Source organism: Anser cygnoides, chromosome 23 (genome assembly GCF_040182565.1).
Source record: "Anser cygnoides isolate HZ-2024a breed goose chromosome 23, Taihu_goose_T2T_genome, whole genome shotgun sequence".
Classification (NCBI taxonomy): domain Eukaryota; kingdom Metazoa; phylum Chordata; class Aves; order Anseriformes; family Anatidae; genus Anser; species Anser cygnoides.
Window position 1 is genome coordinate 3,865,954 of NC_089895.1, and position 24,545 is coordinate 3,890,498.

The window sequence follows — 24,545 nt, forward strand, 5'->3', positions numbered from 1 at the left end:
CTGGAAGCATCTCATCGAACCTTACCCATTGGTTTGCTTACAGCAAAAATGTCACACTTGCTTCCGGTATTAATTCATGCATGCTGCTCTTAAACTTCATACAGAGGAGTTGAATATACATTCAGAACAGGCTGCATTAAATGCAAAATATAATGTACTGAAATTCCATTCCAATGTGAATTTATTTAGTCAAAGAAGCAAAGTTCCTAAAAATACACAGAAAGTACAAAAAAATTGAAAAGGGCTCCTTTCTTTCAGCTATTGCAGGATTGCTGCCTCCTATTTATTTTTTGTATTTTGTCTATCTATTTTTAAAAGTCCCCAAGTCTTTACTACCTTTCTAGGGAGAAGATTTCATTACAGATCACTGTCAGAATTTTTACCTAATGTTAACCCTTATGATCCTTTTCCTTAATATGAATCCACTATTCAAAAATAAAGAATTAATATCATATGAACAGCTTGGATTGTAAGTACCAGGTACCGGAAAAGTAGTTATTTCCTGACTTTGCTGTTTCACTGGGCTGCTACTCACTCTCACATGTTCATAACTGACTGGCCCTATGTGTGGTATTCTCTTTCTGCAGCAAATATTCATGAATTACCTTTCAGATGCCTAAGAGTACAGCCTGTCTTCAGGGAGCAATTTCTATGTCTCTTTAACTTTTGTGTTTGGTGTGTAGCAAATTATAAAGAGGAATGTGATACCTGGAATTTGCAGACTGAAATGTAAAATGTTTAAAATAAAAAAAAAAAGGGAAAAAAAAAACACTATACCAAACAGATTCAACGCAGCAACATTTAGATTCCCCTCCTCTCCTTCCCCTGTGATCAACTGGGATGAGTACTGGGTAAGAATCAGTGGTGAGAGACCTCCTGCTCCTGTTTGGAGTATAAAGAGTCCTGTTTTATTATTCTGCATTTGCATGTGGCAGCAAATGTGTAAATGTTTTAATAATACAAAAAATCCCAATAGAGTGGAGGAGGAGGATATGAAATAAAGAAATACAAGGACATTTACTTTCTTGAGAGTGAGACAGAAAGGGAAAGAGAGAAAAAAGATGACACGATAAGGGACAAAGCAAGCTTTCTGAGGTGTATCTGGAAAAAACTAGAAGAGAAATCATTAGGAAGTCCATAGTGCATCTACAGTGATACAGTGCGGATCAATTCATTTAACACTGCCCTGTACATTTACAGAAAAGTACTTTTGATATAATAAAGGCTCATAAACACAAAGAAATTGGGTTAGACCTGTTTCGAATTCCTGCCAAACAATGGTTCAGAAAAATGAAGCTCTATTTTAATTAGCTCGACTCAAGAGTGATTTGATAACAGCAGATGCTGTCTGGATGCTTTCAGCTTGATGGGCTCCACATACATGAACTTAAGAGTGGCTTTGATGCAATTAGACCTGTCTCTCTCCTTTAACATGTGTTAGGCTCTGGAACCAATGGCCTGTGTGTATGTAACATCTTGAACTAGGAGGACACTGACACGCTTCCTCATTCTTCTCCAAATGTGTGGAGCTACAGCAAAGAAGAGGTGGCTTACCTGGGGCTTGCCCATGCCATTTCAACAGCTTGACGATAGAAAAGAAAGGGCACAAACACCTTACCCACAGTGTAATGTTAAGATCTGTTTCTACCATAAACCACATTTCCTTGCACGTAATTTTTACAGTCATGGTTAGTCCCTGCTCTATCAACTGCTGCTTCGGCTTACGTCATTTTCTGCAAAAAATGGAGGGACTCACTAATTCCATACATCCCTTTCAGTCCTATATTACTAGAAGATGCTTCACACTAACGCACCGCACCCTAACAGCCACAGTACACTTCTCCCACCTCCTTCCCACCATTTTCTTTCAGAGCCAACTTCTTCCACTCCTGGGAACATCTGTGCGCTGACATCTCCGAGAACCCTTTGCCTTTCTGAAGTGATCTAACTACCTCGCTCTGTAGCCATAAAGCACAGACATTTGCTAAAGGACACATGCAACATAGGAGCTGCTTCAGTGCGTCGGGGACAAGGCTAATAGAAGGTCTTGATTTGTTAATTATCTGTCTGTTTGTCACAGCTGGGCTGTAAGGAGCGGGTGGGGGAGAATCTTTCTGCTCAGCTCTATCTTTCTCTAAATGCTGAATTAGGCTGTCAAAACCTTCATCCCACCACAAGAGGCTGTGAAAAGAGGAGCCAGGCGATCCTTTTCTTCCTTCTTCTCCCAGCAGGATATGCTGTTTCAGATGTCCTACCCTCCCACCACATCTCTGGAAATGTATACGGCATATATAAAGTGACCTTCACACCATCGCACCGTGCCCAGTTTAGTCAAGGGACATTAGCAGACCTGAGCACGATAAATCAGAGAGGAAATCCCAGTGCCAGGAGAGCAAGCAGGAGGCATTTATTCTGCAAGGAGTCCTAAAGTTGCTACCTGCTTGAATCAGCAGTTTCAGAGCAGGGTTTTGGAAGGCAGAAGGCTTGGCCCCTGTGAGAGCAGACAGCCAGATATACATGGAGCGATAAAGGGGTGGGGTAGCGGCAAGATTCTTCTTTCTTCTTACAGCTCTGCCCCATGTAATCCTCTAAGTAGGAGCAAAAGTTCAGGCTGTGAAATGGGATAACGCAAGGAATACCCCCATGGAGACAAAGCTAGAAAAGCAGAAAGTAGGCTGTGATATAGCAGTATTTACTAAAAATGCTTACGCCTCTGAAATCCAGTTAAATGTGGCCGTTAAGCCATGAGAGCCTAGGGAGATCCCCACCCACTCCTCCGTTTTCCCTGCAGGCCACGTCCAGAGCATCCCATCACTCAAGTCCTCTCCTCAACAGGCCCTGGATTATGAAAAATCCCCTGCAGGAGCTTCCCACATGCAAGAGACACACCCCTTCCTACCACCAGCGATGCTTCGCCTTTGAGGTGTGGGAGGCTCAAAATTTATTCCAGGTACACAGGGGTGCTGCCTGCTTGGGATGGGAAAATTGGGAGCACTCAGCTCTGGCTTTATGCAGGTGATCAGATGCTGTAAAGTCACCTGAGCTGGGGAAAAAAATGACCAGAAGCATTCCCCTAGTCCATTGCAACATAAACGGAGGTGCCTCAAGTTAACGTTTGTTTATTTTACTCTTACAACAGCCAAGGAGCACACGCAGTCAGGACACAAGTCAAACTCTCAAAGCTATTTTCTTCTGCGGACTATCTTCAATAATTTGATAAAACTGCTGCTTTTCTTCTTTTGAGCTCGGGTCCCTTAGAATCAGCGTTCCAATTTCTAGCGTGATACACCTAGCGGTACACAGCAAGTCAGCTGGAAGGGTAGGATAAGAGCTATGGTCTCCTAGCCTCATTATTTAGTCCTGGGCACTAAAACAAACGACACTTTTCTGCACAGACAAATCCTACATTCCCCAAATGGGGACTGCCGAGAACTCCACTGGGGACGAAACAACTGTCTTTATCTTTCATCAGGTAAAGTTAATAGATCCGTTTTGGGGAACATTTGCAGAGCTTGTCCCTTGAAAATGAAATTTGCTCAAGCACTGCTTCTCAAACTTTCTGCATGCTTGACTCCCTTCTGCACTCCTCTGTCCTGGTGGCTCATCCCACATTCCTCAGCTGAAACGGCAGCAAGTTCCTTCTGGAAAACGAGAGTTACTGGAATAAATGCTAACTCTTGGAACTAGGAGAAACAGAACTCCCGATAGCAATTAAAAGTAGAAAGCTGTTTACTGGCTAGTAACTTTGTGACTTCCTTTGAAGCCTTTTGCATCCCTTTGGGGGTCATAACCTAAGTTTGAGAAACACTGCTTTAAGGAACTTAACTATAAAGAGGAGCAGGTGATGACATAGCATTGTTCCCCACCCTACACCTACATAAGAGTTTAGAAGCAATTTCCCAGCAGGTCCTGGTGGCTTCAGCCCCTTTGCCTTCAAAAGCTCTGCCCTACAGTGATACAGACTCATGGGTGCTGAGATGATGCTTGAGATAAAGACCCGGTAGCATCATCGATAATACAACCAATGCAGCAGTCAGCATTAATTATTCCAAACCACTTACAGGGGCAAGGCCTGTGTCTCTTAAAACATCTGTCTCTCAATCTTCTGGTCTTTAATAAAACCACCCTCCCAGCCATAGGGTGTAACTGGAATTGTATGTACGCATGTGCATGCAAAAACAGAAATGCATAAGGAGAGATTCAGGTCCTCATTAAAAAATGGAATAAATAAGAATTCACCAAGGAATTCTGCCAGAGTCTGATTTCCAGATCTGGTTTTGCTGCATTCTTGCCCACAGCCTGCAGAGTTCTGGGTGCCTCCCTATCCTTCTCCAGCTGCACAGTCCTCTTCAAATTCAGACTTCTTGCACCTATAATTACTAGGTGCCCTGTGCCAGGCTCCTTTAATTAACCAACCCAACTCTTCCCCCTTTGGGATCAGACTAAGCTCTTTTTTATTAGTTCCATCATTTCAGTATCTAGGTTAGCCGAAGTTATCTAAGCAGGAGAACTTCTACCACTTCGTGAGTGGGACTGAGGGGTGCAAATGACCTCCAAAGCACCTGTCCTCTTCCCTGCAGAAGAGACAGAGAAAGCAAGGCAATGAACCAAGGGGATATGGCACGAGGGGCTGCTGCAACACCTTTCAAACCTAATTACATCAGCAAAAATGAAACAGCTCAAAAACCTCAGGAAAACGCCTGGCATGAGGGGGACCCTGGTGGGCCAGTTAGATGCTGCGACAGTGCTGGCTGCTTCAGCCTGCAGACGAGCAGAGAGACGAGAACAGAATTCCCTTACTTGTTATTACATTGGAGCCAACCTTGTGATTTTCAGGGCTCCAAGAAAGCGACGAGCATTCCTGGAGAGCTCTACTACTTCCCCAAGCCTCCCGCTCCCAAGCTGACACTGCTGTACCAGCAGCTGGGATGGAGGCTGAATAACAGGTCCATGCAAAGCCCTGGAAGAACAGGATCCCCATTTCACTCTTTGTACTCCAGACTCCATATTCCTGTCTCTCAGGAGAACTGGTAGATCAGAGCCCAGATACCGTCCACAGTTGTTCTCCTTACCCTGCGCAGTACCGTGCCTTGCGAATTCTTGCAGGCAGTTTCTTTAGCGATTGTTGGGATTTTACCTCGAGCCAAGACGCTCATTGAAGCTGCTACACCTAATTCACAGTCAAAGAGCAGCACACATGCAAAAGAGAAATGACAAAATGCACACTGGCCTTCTCTGGACCATGGGATATTCTGCACGTGTGTTCACGCACAAGGAGGAGAGAATGGGAAGTGAAAAGCAAAAGAGCTAGCTAACGTCCTGGGATTTCACAGGACAGGCGGTCACTCTAGTTGCACAGCTTGACTTCCCCAGAGAGTTTTCTCAAGGAGAAACCAGCCATCGATCCTGGGACACACAACTTCCAGGACCGTTCCTTATCTCAGAACAGCTTCTGCCACGAATTCCTGCATGCGCTTTAATGTTTAAATTATTAAATGCATTAATGTATTTACATTATTCAAGTCTTATGTGCATTTTTCTAAGATAATTTATGTATAAGAGTTTGAATGTCCATGACTGTTAATGTCTACAACCCTTCCTGTTCATTATTGATTCTGGAAGGAAAAAAAAAAAGGCAGTGTTTTAATGCCTTATTTTTAATGTATTAAGAGTCTGAATAAGTGCATTCTCTTTTTTCTTTTGTAATTTCATAATTTAAGTAGTGCATTTATTAAACTGACACAGTATGAATTGTGGTGAAGTCTGGCACAGGTCCATGCTGCCAACGCAGCCCAACCGACCATCGCGCTACTCTGCAAATCAAGTACAAGCTCAGCTCCTCTTACGCCAGCTTTTACTCCCTACCTGAAATCAGAAGGGACACAGAGTACAAAGAACTCTTACGAAAATATATTTTCTTTGCTATGTACATGTTTTTTTCTTTCCATTTTAAGTCAGTGAAAGTTTTCATATTGTATTGCTGAATTGTTTTATTGCAAATCTGTTTTGTCAATGAGCTCTTACACAAGCACCACAGTTAAAAAATTGTATTTCTCCAGTACCTTTTAAGCCAAATAGCTCCAAAGCTCTTCAAAAATCCACACTAAACAATTTTGTTGTTTCTACACCATAATTGTGCACACCATAAAAACATTTTTTCCTACAATTAACAATCTGCCCATAGCTTTATGTCCACAGACAAATTACACGCAGGAACCAGGTCACCTCCGCTGACGAGCAGCAGACACTCCTGAAGCAGAACACAACCACCATCCAGCAGTGGCTGGCCATCTTGCACGCCAGTTTGGGACAAGAATGCTATAATAGGCAACAGAAACTAAAAAAATAATCATCTAACGCACAACAGAGCTACCTCCGCTCACTCCACCCACACGTCAGTGGTGTTGCACGGACATGCACTTTACATATAAATTATGTGTAAATGCCTCAGATGTTTATAGCCCAAAATACTACTTCCAAAGTCCAGCATTTATTGCCAGACAAATCCACTGCTAGCTGAGCCAACGCAGAGCAACAGTGACACCCGATGGCTTTTCAGCCTAACCTTCGGCCACGCGTTCCCTAGGAGAGGAATCCAGGGGCTCCGTCTCCTCTCTCCTGATAGCCCCAGCTCACATCACCTATCAGGCCAACTCATCAAGAAGCTGAACTGCCGAGAGATAAAACTTGCCGTACGTAGGCACTGTATGTAATTAGGAGTGTGTGCATAAGTTTCACAGTACATTCTGCATAATTACAGCCTTGCCTGGCACAGTTGCCAGTGCGAGCATGAACACACACGCACACACATAATGTATGCACAATATTGTGCATATGGACTTGGGAAAAGAGAGAGAACAGCGAAAGTTGCTGGCTGTTGTTTTAAGAGCTGACTCTGCCATTTCTAAGGTTAAGTTTGTGTTTTTTTGCTACTCATTACCATTCTTTAACTGTTACAATTTATATCAGCATATAATGTTAAATAATTACAGGGAGCGGAGCTCACTCTAGCGAGGATATAAACGCGCTGTGGGATTCTACAGATTTAAACAAATAACACTCACAGCAGGGGGTGAGCAGATGAATTAGCATTAATATCCTGCCTGGGAGATCCCAGTGCTGTGCTATGGCTTAAATACAGATCTTTTCTGTAACAGTCAATATGACAGCTACTAGCAATACAGCCCGGCACATTCACTAGTCAATATAGCAGCTGCAGTGAAAAGAATGCCCTTGTAATAATCCATACAGCAGCCAGTTAAAATAAATAACTTCCCTTTAACAGTCTATATAGCAGCCAACTGCATTAAAACCTTCCCTTTTAAGGTCTATACAACAGGCAGCTAAATGGAAAAATTGGCATCCTTCTTGGCAGCTTCAGAGGGAAGTCAAGCATCGAATGGACTGGACTGAGCTCTCCTCTCCTCTCCTGGGGGGTGAGGGGGGTCCCTGCCACACCGTGCTGGCGAGGAGTCCTGCAGCGCTGCTCGCCCAGCTCGGCGGTGAGTCCTGGGAGATGGTTTAAGTCCCAAAGCCAACACTTTGCTGTCTTTCGCAAGCATTACATTCACTTTAAGAAATAAAGACCAAACCTTCTTCTTTCCCGATCAGAATAAAGGATCAGGTAGACAGCTGCTGGCCAGGAGTAGCCAAATGTTCTCAGAGCAGTGGCAATGGGGCTTTGCCCAGCACTTCCACCATCAGAGAGATGCCCCACCTCACACTACGAGCAGAACCCAAACTTGAACCCTCCATTTTAAATCAGCCCCTGTTTTTTTGTTTTGTTTTGTTTTTTTAACTCTCTAACAAGAAGCAACAGGCTGAGGTGGGCTAGGAGCGTACCTCCCTTGGACGATACCCCAGCACTTCATTTTGCAATAGCAATTGCAAAAGATCATAATATAAATCATGGCAATAAACAGTTGCAAAGCATTCAAACCTGCAAACTGAACTGGAGGAAAATCTATGACCACAATAAATTTTGTCATAAGGCAGAATACAGTTTTTACATTTGTATAAAAACACACAGTTTTTATAACTAGGGTCATATTCTGTTCTCGTGTATACAGACTTTGTACTTATGTAACTCCATTCGTCTGTGATGGAGTGGCTGTAGATTTTCACTGCGAGTTAACTGACTTCCACAACAAACCTGCAGAATTTTGACAAATTAAAACAACACTTCTTGGGGCAGATTAGAAAGTAAAACACCCAAAAAAAACAACCATAAAGCACTTAATATTAAGCTTTTAATTTACAAACTGTTGTACAAGCAGTAATAAATCACTAGAAAGTAGAATGTGTACATATTTTCACGTTTTCCATACTGCTAACAGATTTTATTGATAGGGAAATCTGCCACTAAAATACTACATTTGCTGGTTTCCTATAAAAGAAAGAAGATGGATGAAAATTTTGTTAGAAATTGGAATGATAAAGCAGGAATGGCATTTGTTCTTTAAAACTCCACAAATGAAAAACATCTGTCTGCTTTCCTTTTGAGAAACCTGTCCCTTTGGGTATATATTAAAAAACAAAAACATAAACCAGGGGCCTACAATCCCACCAGATGTTTGGCACCTGGAGCTTTTTCAAGTAATTGATCAAGAAAATGAATATTTTTTTTCAGGTAACAGGAAAAAAAAAGCTCTAAAATCTTTCACGCTGTCAATGCTCTAATTCATTTTATCTCAGACTTTAAGGGAAGACTGCAGCTACAAACACATTCCAGCTTATAGCCTCCCAAATTAAAAATAAATACACACCACCCCTACTCCAGAAGTCAGGGTTTGAAGCTTTGACCATATTTTGCAAAATGACAGTTATTAAAAACAACAAACATGCATCGCAGTGAGTCATCTGGTTTCCAACTTCTGAGTCAAAAGGGGCTGATTCCACACAAACTGAAACCTGGCTCTCCGACTACTTGCATGTTTAACGATTTGTATCTCTGCACCACAGCTTCAGAACAGGATGTGGAAGAAAAGAATGAAAAGGAGATGGGAGAAAGGGGAGGGGAGGGGAAGAGAAGAAACACTTCTTTACTGGTCCCAGTGTCATTGCAAATAAAGACCACGTCAAGATTTAAACCATAATAATGGAAAGGCTATAAAGGTCCCTGCTATAATGTTTCCTCTGATATTCCCTTTCATAAATGCTCTCTTTATGTTGCATGCTTTGCAATAATACATGTAATGTTTGTGAACTAGCCCCGCTGGGGAAGCTGTATCATATGAAGCTTCACAGAACACAACATTAGAAGCCAGACAATTCATTTCCCAGTCCCCCAGCCTTTGTCAGCTCCACCTATCTTCTTGAAACGAATGCAGCCAACGTGAGGAGACAAGTCATCTAAAGCAACCTCCAGATCTGTTTCGCTGGAAACGGATCTGTATGTTCTCACTCCTGGACACGCAGTACGGAGCTACCTCTGCTCCCAACGCAATACCTTCCTGGGCTGGGCTAAAAGCCTCTTCCCAGACCCAACATGTAGGAGCAGGAACCCTGAACTCGTTCACAGCTGTGCCAATCGGATCGATAGCATCCTGAGCTTCCTCTTGGCAGAGACCGCGAGGAACATCAGTGCCAAGAGTATCTGAAGCACAGATCCCTGCCAGCACCAGTGCCGTGAGCCTCCTGACGGCAGTGCTTAAACACATGCACCAGGGTAGTGGCTGCAACACCTCTTCCAGAGCGTGTGTGCATAGCAAGACCCCTTCATTCAGGTGGAACCCTGCACCCACGGGGCTCCACTCTGCCTTACCAGCAGGAAGAAGGACCAGCAGCAGCCCGAGGCCTCTGCAGGCCCAGCAGAAGCACAGGGAAGACCTCTTTAAGAATTTAGGGTCAGAACAGAATCCCGTGTGGCTTTAACAGTGAAATCCCAAGTGACCTGAAACAACCACTCTGAAACACACCAGTGCTTGGGGCGCTGACCACTGGAGTGAGACCCAAATTCATCTTTCTGAGGCTGTGGCAACCTCATGTTGAGAAAGGGGTTGTCAAGAATACAGCGTCAAGGGGGAGGGGGGGCTCATCTCAGTCTTGACTGTAATTCTCAATCACCGCACAGAAAGTATTTATATCCTGTTGGCAGCGTGTGTAACCAATGCGACTCTTCGTGTCAGAGCTGTCAATTACAGCCCTGACTTATGAGGAAAGATTAAATGAGCTAAATATGTAGAGCTTGGCTAAGAGACCGGGATGGGGGTGGGGAGAGGAGAAATGATGTGATAACTGTCTGCAAACATCTGAAGGGTGCAGATGCTTAAGGAGGAAAGGAATCACTTGGGGTGGCACACAAACAGGAGAAGCAAGCTGGAGGGGAGACACAGGAAACTCTCGCTGTATGGCAGGGAAGCTCCATCCCAGGAAGGCGTGCTGAGCTGCAGAACTGCATCCCAAGGAGTACCATCAGTCAGGCCGCTCAGAACACTTGGCCAAACGCTAGGAGCTGGCAGCAGAGGACAATCCTGCTCTGACCAAAAGATAGAACAGAACATAAAAAAGCAGGGCACACTGTGAGTGTGGCTGGTGATATGAAGTTATCCCTCTTGCTTCCCTCCAGCTGTAAAAGCCTCTTACTAAAGAGCTATTTATATTTTCATTGCTCCTTTTCCAGAAATGCATTTGTCAAAGTAGCCATGGTGTGTTACAGGATCACAACTGGGAAGAAGACATGGTCTGTACAATCATAACAGGGAAAAGAGCTATGTACACACACACACACAAAACAAACAAAACCCCAAACGATGAAGATGTTTGGAAGGATTTGCAATTGAAGTGACCTCCAGAGAAATACAAGAAATGTGAGCAACAGGGAAAGTCTTCTCCAACGAGCTGCTTAGGAACTCCCAATCTACGAACTCTACCGACTCTCAACTTTCTAGTTTTGCAAACCTCACTTCTGAAGGTGTTGGCATCAGAAATATCTGAAGGATGTATTCCCGCGCATCAAAGCTGGGGAAAGTTCTTTCAAGTTCCTGAATAATTCATTCTGCCTTTTGTGCCTCGGCTACCATACTGTAACGTGATGAAGATGCAATGTATCCTGTGCTCTGAGGCACTACAAAGACGCTGTAGATATTACAATTTTTTCTTACATCGTGATCTCCCAGGTAAAAGTAAGAGAATGCCAAGAAATTAAGAAAGTTATTACATGTAAGCAGTTATAATCTCATGAAAGTCACTAGCTGTGACAAGACTAACTCTTTGATTGCAGTAACAACAACACAGACAGCAGCTGGATAAGGGCAAGAGGAGTCCAACTGCTCAGTGGTATTAGAGGAGAGGAATTAAGAATCTCTGGCAACACTCTCCAGGTTAGGAATTTAATAACACGGAGTCAAGAGGCACTCTAAAGAACAAGTCTCCTACATAAAGTTATTTCAAGAAGCTAAAAAGGCAGACACTCCTGTGAAGTTCTTAAGCTGGTCCCTCCTCTCCCTAAGCAGAAAGAACCGTGGGCAATTGCTGCCCTCTACAAGTTGTTTTGCACATAGCATATTTTCCACACACATGTAGCTGAAGTGATACTATTATCTCACCTTGATCCCCGTAACCCATCATTACCAAAGCACACACAGTGCAGGCGCCTCCTTGCTGTGTGCCGCCACCTGTTTGAAATTAAAAGGCACCCTTCCCAACAGCTGGGGTGCACACAACAAAGTGCTCCCAATCCTTCTGAGCAGGCAAAGAGCCGGGCTGCCAACGAACACAGAGCAACCAGCTGGCAGCAAAGCAGACCGTGATCTATAAAAAGTTCCTTGTAGGTGTAGCGTGTTTATGCCTCCGAAACATCCTGTGAGCATAAACAGAGAAATGAAATTCATTTTTCTCAAAGGTAAATAGCAAGCAATGTTAAATATTTTCTAAGTGGGTGCCAACATTTTTTTTTTCCAACGTCACAAATCACCAGAGCTCCCGTTCTGCCTTCGGTGAGAGCTGGGATCTCCGGAAGCCAAACCATACCTAACGTTAAAGGGATTGCAACCTAACTCCCAGTACATTAATTTCCTCGCATGTTTTGTAACGAGCAACTTTGCCTGTAAGGAACAGCTTTGCCAGAGCATTACGACTATTTCAAAAACATCGTAAAAGTCTTCTGAGCAGTAACAGTGGTTTATCTGAAAAGTAAGTGAGAATTGCTTTCAGAACTTTTTTCTGCATGAGTACATAGAACAACACTATTAGTAACCAAAAACGAGCGTACCTACCTAGATGTTATGATGCTTCACCCACTGGCTCTAAATTGTTGTTTAACCTGTAAGCTCTCAGAGACATCCAAAGCCATTATTACATTTTGTACAGGCTGATAGGGCCTTAACCTGCTTTGGCCTGTAACTACTGCAAGTTTCTAGCTTTCATTCGTTAGCATATAATGCTACAGCAGCAATTATATCCCAAACGATTATATTCCATCCTCTTTTAAAATTGGTATTTACAGGAATTCCAAGGAAACTTTCCCACTGACCTCAGACTGGCAATTTAACTCGATGTGGCAGTGCTCCTTTAACTATGCTCTGTAAGTCAATTCGCATCCGCGTGTTTTGCACGTATAATGTATTTCTCTAAATCAACAGAGCAAAAGAGAGTACATTTTGCATGAACAACAAAAGAAGTCAGTGAATACTCGGTAGTGAGACCAAAAAAAAGGGAAAAAAAGGAAGAAAACAAAAACCTCCAAGCTATGAAAAGGTCAAATACACCAGAGGTGTGCTTCGTCAATATCAGAATTCGCTTTGCAGCAGACCAGGGCATGTTGTGTAGGGCAGTCACACACCTCTGGCTCCCTGCTCCTGGCCCTGTAAAACTGAAATCCGCACAGCGATTGCCTTCCACAGCCTGATGGAATTATTGTCCAGCACTGGAAATCCACAGCAACACGTTCAGGAACTCCCAAACAAACGGAAGCATTATCACACCATTAGGGTTACTGCCTGCACAGGAGGTCACAAAGCTGATAGTCTCTCTCTCTCTCCTGCTGACAGTGGTAAATTATCCTGACTAATGTTTCGCTGGGGGCTATAAGTTAGTTGCCTACTGACTCTGGCTGTCTGGAAATCCCCTCTGGATAGATTTACTTTTAGAGAATTATTCAGTGTAGGCCCCCACTCTGAACAAACCCATCGTGGCAGACAGAAAATTTGTACAGTAAACAGGTATAAATCTTGTGTTAAACAATAAAGGGTGGGAAAATGGAAAGCAGAAGTGTGATAAGGATTGTCCCTCCAGAACACTCCTGTCCCTCAGATCATCTCTGAAAACAAAAATCTTTCCAAAAAAAATAAAAAATTACTTTTTCTACAGATCTAGACAAGGATCTGTAAAGTTTAAAATAAAGCATAAGGAATACACTGTATCTCTAGTGGAGGAGTGTGTTCCAGAAATCCAGGTATGAGTTTTGCAGTGAAAATACTTTTCATTTCAAGGAATCTCAGGCAGACAAAAATCTTTTTTTAAAAGAATTAATCCTTGACTTGTTTTCTGTAGGGTTTGCTAGGGCAGGAAGATAGCATCTATTATAAGAAGGAGAGCAATATGAATTCACAATGTGCTCAGTGATTTGTTCATCAAAAATGGATTCTGAATCCCCTTATTAGTTCTCTCATACCTTGTGGCACAGTTCTGCAACCTTTCCTCATTCCCACTCATCATTTTGTTCACGTGGCTAAAGACAACAGCATTGTTAGTGTTAGGCTCCTGCAACTTGGGCTTACACCAGTCAGAGCTTAAAATCTCGATTGTAAAGCTCCTTCCTCAGAACTCGAAATGAAATTCTCTTTAACCATAGTCTACTGAAGAGGAAGCTTAACAGAACAGATAAAGGTTAAAAGGAGGCGATGAAGCAGAGGAACTGACCATTCTACTGTCATTGCATGCACCAAATCCAGGCAGCTGAGAAAGTACATGAGGAAACTTCATCTCTGTCCAGTTTCAATGTCGAAAGTTTTCTCCACCACAAACACACATCACATTTTTTACTGGTTTACTTCCAAGGAAACAGAGAAACGGAACACAGAAACTGCAGAGGAACTAAATTTGCCCGTAACCAAGCCACAGCATCACGGCTTCAGTTTGGGATCACAGCTGATGGGTCAGGGAACCAGATACAAATACCAAAAGTGTTCACTATGGGCAAGAGACTACATCAACTACCACGAAGCTGTGCCTACATATAAGCTATGGCTATAGCAATGTCAAGTCCCCTTTCTACTCTTCTTTTTATCTCTCCCCATTATTCCTTGACCACCAGAAAAGTAGTCAAAAGAGAAAAACTGTGAACTAAAGAAGCAGCTGAGTGAAGTATGCCGCAATCACTTAAAAAAGCATACTACAAATGCAAGGCTGGAGCCTCTTCAAAGACATGCAAGGGGCAGAATGCAACCCCTGAAATAGCAATGACCTCATTTACCAGGCCAAAAGCCCAGGTCTCTGGGCTCCACAGCTTTATTCACACTTACGCCACCAACTTGCTGGGTGAACCTGGCTAAACAGTTAACCAGAACATCTCAATTAGCTTTTCTAAAGCATGGAAACAACACGGACACATTCCCTAAATATGGTAACTAAGGGCTATAGTATATAGCCTGTGATGTTTGCACAAAAGGTGCTATTAAAAGTATTTTGGCCATTACCATGAGCCTTAAAAATTTGAAAATCAGCTTAACAAAGCCTTGGAAAGAGCCATGAGGGCTCCAGCACATACCAACAAATTCTACACTAATTGCTGTAGAGACAGCAGTAATTCTTGTTGCCTTGTACCTTTTGACTGCCTGTAAAAAAAAAGGGAATAAAATGTCCACATTTCAGTGCTAACTGCTATCATCTGCAATAAGAAACAGAAAGAAACAGCACATGCTAAAAATAAAAGTTAAATAATTCTACAAAAGAGAATACCCCGCTCTTTACAACATGATCCAGGGATTTTGTAACTCAGTAAGAAAGCAAGAGAGTGATTTACATTTGCAACCAGTATTTTTATATTTACTAGTACTTCTTCCAGCACCAGCAGGGGAAGGAGTATGTTTTGTGGCAGAAAAAAAAAAATAGCAGCATGTGGGAAGACCTCACTTATGAGCTCCGTTCCCTTAGTTTTTTCTCACAGCCCAGCCTTGTGTTAGGGTCTTTCAGATGCACTGCCTTCGTAGCTGTAATTTGGACTGCAGTAGATTGGGCAAAAACCAAAGGCCAACAGCAAACATATTCAAGCTATTGAAAGCACCTCAAAAGCAGCACAGTAGGTCTAACGAGCTACAAGACCTTGCTAGGGAGAGTCAAAACAAGCTAAAAAGAAGCAGAAAAGACTAAGTAATCAGCCTAAAGAGAAGAGAGAGAAATGAGATGAAAGAAACAAAGATTTGAGAAGAAAAGGGGATTTCCTAATGTTTTAACCTCACGGAAAGGGGCTTTGTCCCATATCGTTACATCTTTTACACATCCCAGGACTTTGCTGTGAGTAGCTGCAAAAAGACAAACCGATTCCAGTGCCACAAGTGCTCAGAGGATTATCGGAGGTGGCCGCACATACAAAAGCTGGGGAGAGCAGAAAGGGATGCAGCACCGCTCACTGATAAGCTGCACTCAAGGAGAAGCTGATCCTGCACTGACGATGACAAACGTGGCTGTAAACAGCAGCGGAGCGAGATGCTGACACCCTGCTAACACAAGGTTACACTTCCCACTACGGAGCTACACGGCAAATTTTAATGGGCCAAGACCGACAGCTAGGGAAATGAGTGTCCGCTCTCTGCTGCAAAAATTATTGCTGCTCCCATCCCCCTCCAACCCATTCTCCACTGTCAGTGCTGTAACACAATGACCTCTCATTAGGGAGTATTTTTCAGTTGGGACAGTTTATTGTAAGGACACCGGATAACTCAAGGGATTAATGGCACAGACGTGGAGCCCCTTATCTCCATTTCGGTAGTTTGGAACAGCGCACACCACAAGGGAGCTGCAAGAAGAGCTGTTAGGGGTGTGACAGGAATCTGTAGGGCCCTATTCTGAGGGCCTCAGTAGGGCAAGAAACCACAGCGAGGTACGGTCTGAGCACACAAAACGCAGGACACAAGAGGACGTGTCGGATCGCACCTGGTTACGTGATCTTGGAGAACACCGAAGTCTTCCTGCAAACAACCAGAAGTCATTGCTTCTCCTGGATTCCCCCTGCAAGCTGCATGCTTTGGGAGCACAGAGCACACAGAAGAGCGTGACCAAGCACAGAGCAGAAGGTACTCAGCACCGTGCAGGATACAGTACCCACTGCAATCACAAATGCGATACAAAACCAGCTTGAGCCTACCACGACATGTGCTGACACAGCGTAAGATGCTTTAATTTCCTTGCTATCTCACACTTGGGCATAACACCACCGACATGTTCAACGCACATCCCGACCCTCCAAAGCCCCAAGTACCGCCAGCCACCAATTAAGTCAAAAAAGGCAGAAGGGGTACAGAACAGAACTTGGTCCTGAGACTCCTTTCCCCTCCTCCTGAAACCCTATATTCCTCCTCAACTGCTTAACGCCAGATCCGAAGTCAGCGACGACCTGCCTGAGCGCATGGCCCTTCCACATGGAGCCACTTGCTGGACTCGCGCCATAGTTTGTTCTGGCGTTTCCGTAAACATTTTTTATGACATGGCGCCATGTGCCTACAAGTCCTCTTCGTGGACCCAGATCTGCTGCCTGCGTTAGAAGGCGGCATGCATGATCCTGGCTACAGAGAAGCCACAGCAGCGTGGTGGGAAGGTCATCTGGCTCGCAGACCTGAACCGCTCCTTTAATAAGGCTTCTACAGATACTCAGCTGGAAACAATAATGGCTCCTAAGCAAACGTGACAGAGGCTGTGAGAGCTTAATATAAAAGACAAATAATGAAAAAATAAGGAGAAAGACTCCACCTTTCAAAAGGCCCTAATTAGTTCACATGCAAGACTCACCATTGTGAGAGGAAAGTTTACTTTGGAGTTCTTTACATTTATAAATATTTGTACATGTCTACAAATATATATCTACACAGAAAGATACACAGCTGCTATGTGCTTCCTCTGAGCAATTCTTCAGTTGCATATACAGTAAGAAATTAATTAAATCCAAGGTAATGCCGGAATCTGCCTTGAGAAGGAGAACTCACAGCTGACCAACACAGGCTGTGATGATGTGCTGCCAGCTATGAGCTTCCTAAGTGGGAGCACCAAAACCATCAAATCCATCACAAAGCTGGCGTGCTACCATTGTCACTAACAGCTTCAGGTAAACTCACACGTAGACGTCTATGCAATTAAGAGATCACACGGCGTTACTAGGCTACTAGGATTTTCACTGCAGAGCTTAACAGAATTCATGAGCAGCCCTCTCATTAAATGCTTTTTACTGACCCTTCCCAGTTCATAGTCTTTACTCACATCTCCCTCCCTTAAAAATCATCTCCTGGGTTCTCCAGATAAGAGTTACAAGGTAAAAATATGTTGATGTAACTGGTGCCATGCTATTATGGAAAGTACTCGAGTCTTCTCACCGTAAACAGCTTGTATTCACCATCACCACAAACTGCAATCCAGAGAACGAGGGGACGATATGTTTAGGACAATAAGAAAGGCTAACATTTTTGGCAACGTTTTGACTGAGTTATAGAGAGCTGAAGAAGAAGGGAAAAAAAAGAAAAAGAAGGTTGTAAAATAAATTAATGCGGCTCAGGAGACTGGTGGCTCACTTCCCAGGCTGCGTCACCATCAAAAAAAAATTCTCTTAGTTATCCTCATACAAAAAAAAATCCCAGAGCTCTTTCCAAAACAGTTCTAGAGTCAAAACATTGGATCACATGCACTGCCAGCTGCAAGACACTTCTAAGCTAACTGAGTGTATCTGAAAATAAAGACAACTTGAGTGAGGTCTCTGAGCAGAAGTTATTAGACAACAGCCCTAGGAATCTCAGTTCAAATTATGCCGCACAGGTCCTTCTTCATGCTCTTTACTAAATAAGCACTAATCAAGAGCGTGCACTGCACACATTTAGGACAGATGGTCTCTGCTCAAGGACACCTCAGAGGCCTGGGTGCCCCGTGTCTGACCTGCTGGAAAGGCAGGAGCTACAGATCAGAATTCAGAGGCCAGCAGCACGGCGACATCAGGCAGCTTACACCTCGTTCACAAAACCAACTCCTCAGAAAAGCAAAACAATGCATGCAAAGTGATGCAGCAAATACAAGTCATGTATATTATATTATTAGCAAGAAATTATTTACTGCTTCTAGAAGAACTCACCAGTGGCTCCCGAGATGCTGCAGTTTCAGTCGCAGGGCAGGAGCCAGTCTGTAAAACAAAAAGAAGAGTGAGGTTACATTGCCACCTGATGGACGCGAGTAGAAACGCTCGTCTGTAAAGGCTACACATTTGGGAAGACACTCGTTTCTGCTATCTGTAGCAGTTCTGTGATGCGCTGAAGACAAAAATCCCTGGATCACAGAGATAATTAGTCCCAGCAGTCCCCATTTAAACCAACAGAACTCAGAGAACGGGCAGAACTTGCTCTAGGGAGCCAGCAGCTAAGAGCCAGAGGCCACTGATAGATGTCACAACAGAAATGTTCACCCCAACTCAACCTCTGTAACGGCGCAGTGAATGAGCACACCATCAAACTTGGACTCCCTCTGCTAAACTCCTGGTTGCAACACTTGCCACGCTGCAGGGCACAGACAGGACATTTTCATCACACATGAAATGAGGATAACAACTTGTTTGTCTCTAGGAAACCTGATCAGCACCTGATGTCTGCTAAGAACTTTGAGATACTAAAAGGCAGAAAGATACTAAAACAGAAGCAGCCCGAAGTATTGCTATTGGAGTGGATGCAAAGGTACCTTGCTCTAATTCCAGGGTTCTTCTTCTCCTCTACAGAGGGACTAAACCTAACTTGACGCTGAGCATCTCCCATTTCCATGACCCAGTAATGCACCCTTTGTTTTCTGCACTATTCCAGATTTCAAAGCAATTACGATTTAGCTACAGCTCCCAGCACCTCAGCAACACCAGTGCCATCCTCGTTTCCCACACAGAGGTAAAAGACGTAGTTTTAGGGCAAATGCTGAACACTTCCCCTTGCACACTAGGAAGGGGTGATACACAGTAGGAAAGTGAAGCAATCTGATTTAGGCAGGACAGCCAAAGGTGGGCCTAGACTTAAAATTCAGGAGCTTCCACTCTCCTGGTGTAACATTTTAGCTGAGTCCCACGTTTTGTGGAATTATTCCCTGGGCTTTTCTGCAGTGCTGAAAAAAAGCAAAGTTTGATCCCTGTATACCTAAAATAAATTGTCTCTTCCAAGGTACAGATACTTGAGTTTTATCATAAACTAACCTTACCTTGGTCAATCATCTACTTTCTAATGGGATTCACATGATGTTAAGATGGTCTAACCTATACTGCCTTCACTGTGTTTTTATCTTGGTAGAGCTGACACATACAGGTTACCTCAATGGTAAAAAATGCAATTTTACTGGTAAAGAAGACATGTTTTAGGCTCGCTTACAGAAAAGAGATCCTATTCATGGAGTACAATGAAAGCTAAAACTTTTGAGCGATACCATAAAAGTCCTTAAGCGACTTTTTGTCCTCCAATTGCATTCATCACTTTTATGCAACACACCACACCTCCAAAGCAGCTCAAGATTTTTTTCCCCCCATCTACAGAATACTCAAAAAATATAGATAGAAGTATGTATTGCCACAAGAGGGTGCCAGTAACCCAAACATACTGCAGCTCAGCTGCTTCCAGATACATATGCATCATTCCCAGGGCCCAGCTAGATGTCACAGCCAGGCAGCGATTCTCTCGAGAGGCCCTTATCTTCATTTCTGTGAGTCCACTCAATATCTCCTAAAATTTCAGCCACTATCAATTCATTTAATATAACCACTGCAAATATCAGCTTCAACGCCATACTGGAAGTCCCACTGCCTGCTGTAGAGGAGGCAACGTTGTGTGATAGCAAGAAAAGGGCACTTCTCTCTTCAGGCTTGTCACTGGCTTCCTATTTTTATACGCACGGTGCATCTGCTTTCAAATCTTTTACAGCTGGATGAAAAAAAATAACGAATAGTCTCAAGCTTGCTCCACCGCTCCAAAAATGTGGAAAACATATGAGAATCAAAACTAGAATATGGCTTGCAGGATTTATTAGTAAGTTAGTTGAGCCTCTTTAGGTTGTGGATAAACTTCTTTGGTACACATGCTCTACTTTGTTTCTTTAGTCATATCCCAGGACTAACACAGGTATCTTCCTACGGCGAATACTCCGAAATATTTGTGCCTGATTAACAGCACACTGAGGTTAAGGAAAAGATTCTCATCAAATTCAGTTAGTACAGGGTCAGAGCTGCTGAGACAAGGCAGCCAAAGTGTAGCACAAATAAAATTCCTGTTGAATACTTCAAAAAACTACTGAGAGCTGGTAACTACTATTTCCATGGAATTACTCCATCAAGATACCCGTGTTAAGTGTTGAGTTTTCTATGAATATGCATATTTTGCTATCTGTAGCGTGTTTCAAGGAAAATTCAAAGCATTTTAACTACTTAAGCTGACTTTGCAAAGAATTGTGAGGAGCAAACAGCGAAGTCGCAAAGCCACAAAGAAAGAAACCATTTCCCTGCACTGCCCACCACAGAATTCACATCCTCAGAAAGTTCCCAGAGCCTCCAATGCACAAGAGCTTGTATGTTCTGCCCTAAGGAGCTGCCGTAGTGTTTATGGACTGTCACACACAATATTTAGCCAACCTGGGACACTGCCCAAAGAGCGTCTGGAATGAAGGCAGGTTACTGTTAGAAAACATGTATTATGTGGATGGGTAAGAGTCTTGATCCTTAAAACACCTACTCAGAAATACTGGTGCGTGTGTAAGCAGCCTGTTGACATATTTGATTAGTCGGCTAACTTATGGCACAACACTTTAAATGGGATCTGCATTTTCCTTCCAGCAAGACTTCCAAGCACAGCACATACTGTAACAGCGAAGGAAGCTTCTTGTAAGGCAGGAGTCAGCAGCCCTCTGGAACATGGTGGCTCTGACACAAGTCAGGGAAGAATCCATCCATTCCATGTGCAAGCTGCTCATTAGCCTGTATTTAACGCAACAATGGATATCCAGTCCAGAGACCTAATATCCTATATCACAAACCATCTTTTAAGATGAACACAGCAGAGAATCCTGAGGCTAAACACTTGAGCAAGAGGGAAGGAAAAAATCCCCTATATATTGGCTAACAATGCAACCTGAGAAGTCTCTGGAGCAAGAAATCAGGCATCTTTCAACATCTTTGTTGATAATCTTTAATTAATCTCCTTACACGAAGGCAAAATGCAGCTAGATGGCAGACTCAGCCCAAGGTGTGCATAATGAAGCTTCAGAAAGCAAACAATTAAGATTTGGGCCTTTGTATTCCTCTTGCTTCCCCACTAAATGACAAGTAAGAGCATCAACAAGCATAGAAGGTGTTAGAACACCAACGCATTCCGTTCACGTTGTCACCTCTCCTTTCTCAGTCTCTCACGTGACATTTACATGCAGTCTGTCTACAGCAAAGAGAGCCTTGCAATGTTATGAAACAAACAGAACAATTCCACACGCGGAATCCACTCTTCCCTGCCTCAACGGCTGCACTACCGTTTTGGTACCAAGTCCAATTCAAGCCATTGACTGTAACAACTTGAGGCCTTTTATGACTCACACCAACTCGCCACACGCTGACTTCCAGGCTACAGGATTCCTCCTTCTGCGCATAATTAGATGGATAATTAAGTATCATTTTGTGTCCCAAACTAAACAGCTTTGAAAGTTTAGACACAGTTATCTAAACCAAGTGCTAAATAACACACACACAAAAAAAAAAAAAAGCTTTCTCTAACACTGGGATTCAAAGTTACATGCAATACCGAGGAACTGGGCTGCTGGCTGGCTGAGCCAACAAAACTCTCCAAATATACTGTCAAGGTACTCAGCACCAAAGAAATATTGATAGCCAGGAAAAACCAGTAACTGGTTACTCTGTTCACAGGCCATACTCTCCTCTTGCTCTTCCCTTACTTTTATTATTACGAAGAGTCACAGGGAGATGGGCTCTCTTCTTTTGTTTCTTTTTAGCAAAGACATTGTTAAAAGACCTACGGAACACGATTTCTAACCAAAATGAATTATTTTAAAATCTCTGGTAGAAATGTTTATTGCCTTTGGAATATAATTCTATGTCAATGATCTCATTTGAGCTACAACACCACCCCCCACAACGCTTGAAGCAATATATTAATTCATGAGAATGAGAAAATGAAACTAAGTAAAACAGACAGTAAGCCAAAAGATATCTGACACTCCCTTTGCAGCATCTAAACTAACTAGATTTGTAACAGAAAATGACACGAGCCAAACATAAACATGTTGAGCAAATCGCTGCTACTACTCATAGCCTTATGTTGAATGCTTGATAATAAATAAACAAGTATCTTCAGTGGTGGAAAGTAAATATTTCCTTTAAGTTCTTTAAACATTTAGAGTGCAATAAGGACAACTTTTTGCATACCACTGTCAAAATTGCAGTGGCCGCTTAAGAGTAGCGGCATTTACATTCTGATAGACTCATAAAAGACACTGTCATTATTCTGTTTTATTCCAAAACTGTGCCCTTAGTAATTCATCTCCTGGGCAATATACCCTTTACTTGCAGATTACACCCCTTTTTTCTAGCCAAACTTGCAAGATTCTCTCAAATCCTACCCAAGTCGACAGAATTTGAGAGTACTGAACAGTTCTCACCACAGATCTGGAGCAGCCTTGGTGAGCTGTGTCTCACATGAGCACACAACGTGGGGAAGGAAGAATTCAACAGAGAATCAGGGCTGCTCCTGGCATGTGGGAAGGGGCGCCGACAGGCATGGCCACCCTTCAGCCAAACATAGCTGTTTCCTCCCACACCTGAAGCAAGGCAAATGTGCGCCTTAATCCAGCTCTGCCGCTAAGTCCTGACAGGCCAGGAGCCAAACGGGGCACAAATAATTGGCTCTTGCTGGAGAATCCAGTGGTTTTGCATACAATGTGACACATTCCAGCAAGGATGCAGTTAATTGACCATTTTCCCCTATGGTGGCTTCAGATTGTCTCCCTCCTCAGAGCTGCCAGACACAAATGTCTCTGTGGTGAAAAGTTCCTTTCCACCAGCCTGTATCCAAAATGCAAACAAGCCTGGAGGTAAAGCAACACTAAAGAACTATAAAACAAAAACGGAAAGGGTGCAATGGGAGGATACTGAATCCAAACTCATGAGAACCCTAAAGTTTCTCAGCAGTCACATTTGCCCATTAACCAGGTTTCTTTATCTAAACCTGCAGCCAGCTGCCTCATGGACTGCCCAGTGGCTCACAGATCTGTCTTGGGTTGTTTCAGGTTTCCTCCTGCTGAAGGCATTCGCTCCGAGCACGAGGAATGGATTGCAGTGCCTGCACCTCAAGCTGCTGTTGATGAAAGAACACAGCCAAAGCAAAACTGCCCAGCAAGCCTGCCGCCAGTTTGGCAAGAGGGCCTTTCACAACCTAGGAGATTTGTACTGATTAGTCAGAGCACATGCTTTATGTAACGTATTGCTATCGCAGTTTAGTTCAACATCGGTTCCTACAAACTCAACCAGTCCCAAATAAAAGTATCAGCAGAGAGGTGCGTAGCGTTTAAGTCAAATCAGGATAGATTTGAGCGATTGCACAAGAAAGCGTAGCAGACTTCGCTCTGTTTTCCTCCCTCCTGCTGAACAGCCAGACCTTTCATCTCCCGCCTGCTGCAGAACAAGGCCCTGCTGCAGCCACCTCGGGGGTGATTTTACAGATTTCCACGGGTGCCACACGTTCAGGAGTCTGTCAGGGATACTGGTGGGATGGGGAAGGCGCCGGGTCACTAAACTGGGGTCAGCTGAGTTTGCAGCGGGCCCGAAGTTACACTGGGCCATCAGCAAGCCAGCACAGCTGGTTGGAAACCCATGCTCTCATTTCCCTCTGATTCCCCATTCACTTCAGGTCCTAATTTACAGAATCATGATATTCTCAGTGTGTTTCTTGAGCACGCACCCGTGCCAGCGAACCCACATCTCCTTCACCCTCCACACTCGGTTTGTGACAAGGTTTGCGCTGCATCTGTCACCGCGCTGCCCTTTTATGCAGGGATCTCGGAGACTCAAAGATCTTCTGAACCTGGAGGTGTCTTCCGGCCTTTTTACGACTCTGTGACTCTGAGACCTTCCCCTCTCGCCGTTTCAAGGCAGAACCACAACCATTTCACCCAACTAGCGCTGCCCACCTCCAACCCAGCTGCCCCCCGAGCTGCCTGCTTTCCCTGCCCGTGTTTTGGGGGGATTTTGGTGGGTTTTTTTTCCCCCCTTTTCCCTATCCAGACGCCGTTCCCCACACACCCGGGGGGGGGGGTCGGCGCCTCCTCAGCAGCGACCGTTGGGGGGGGGGAGGAGGGCGCCGGGGTCGCGTGAAGGGGGGGGGGGGGGGCGGCGA

The 24,545-nt window shown here is 43.8% G+C and overlaps 1 protein-coding gene across 2 annotated transcripts in view; it reads right to left on the reverse strand.

Moving 5' to 3' along the window:
• PEX14 (peroxisomal biogenesis factor 14) overlaps positions 1-24,545 on the reverse strand; it is a 78,094-nt gene that overhangs the window by 52,971 nt on the left and 578 nt on the right. The window contains exons 1-2 of one of the 2 annotated variants that reach the window (XM_048067744.2): positions 24,111-24,366; positions 18,269-18,316 (exon numbers count right to left, since the gene is read on the reverse strand). In XM_048067744.2, coding sequence (XP_047923701.1) covers positions 18,269-18,316; positions 24,111-24,176 — 114 coding nt within the window. In that variant the 5' untranslated portion in view covers positions 24,177-24,366. Of the gene's footprint in view, positions 1-18,268; positions 18,317-24,110; positions 24,367-24,545 lie in introns of those variants that run through there. The other variant, XM_048067743.2, reaches the window with a different exon arrangement.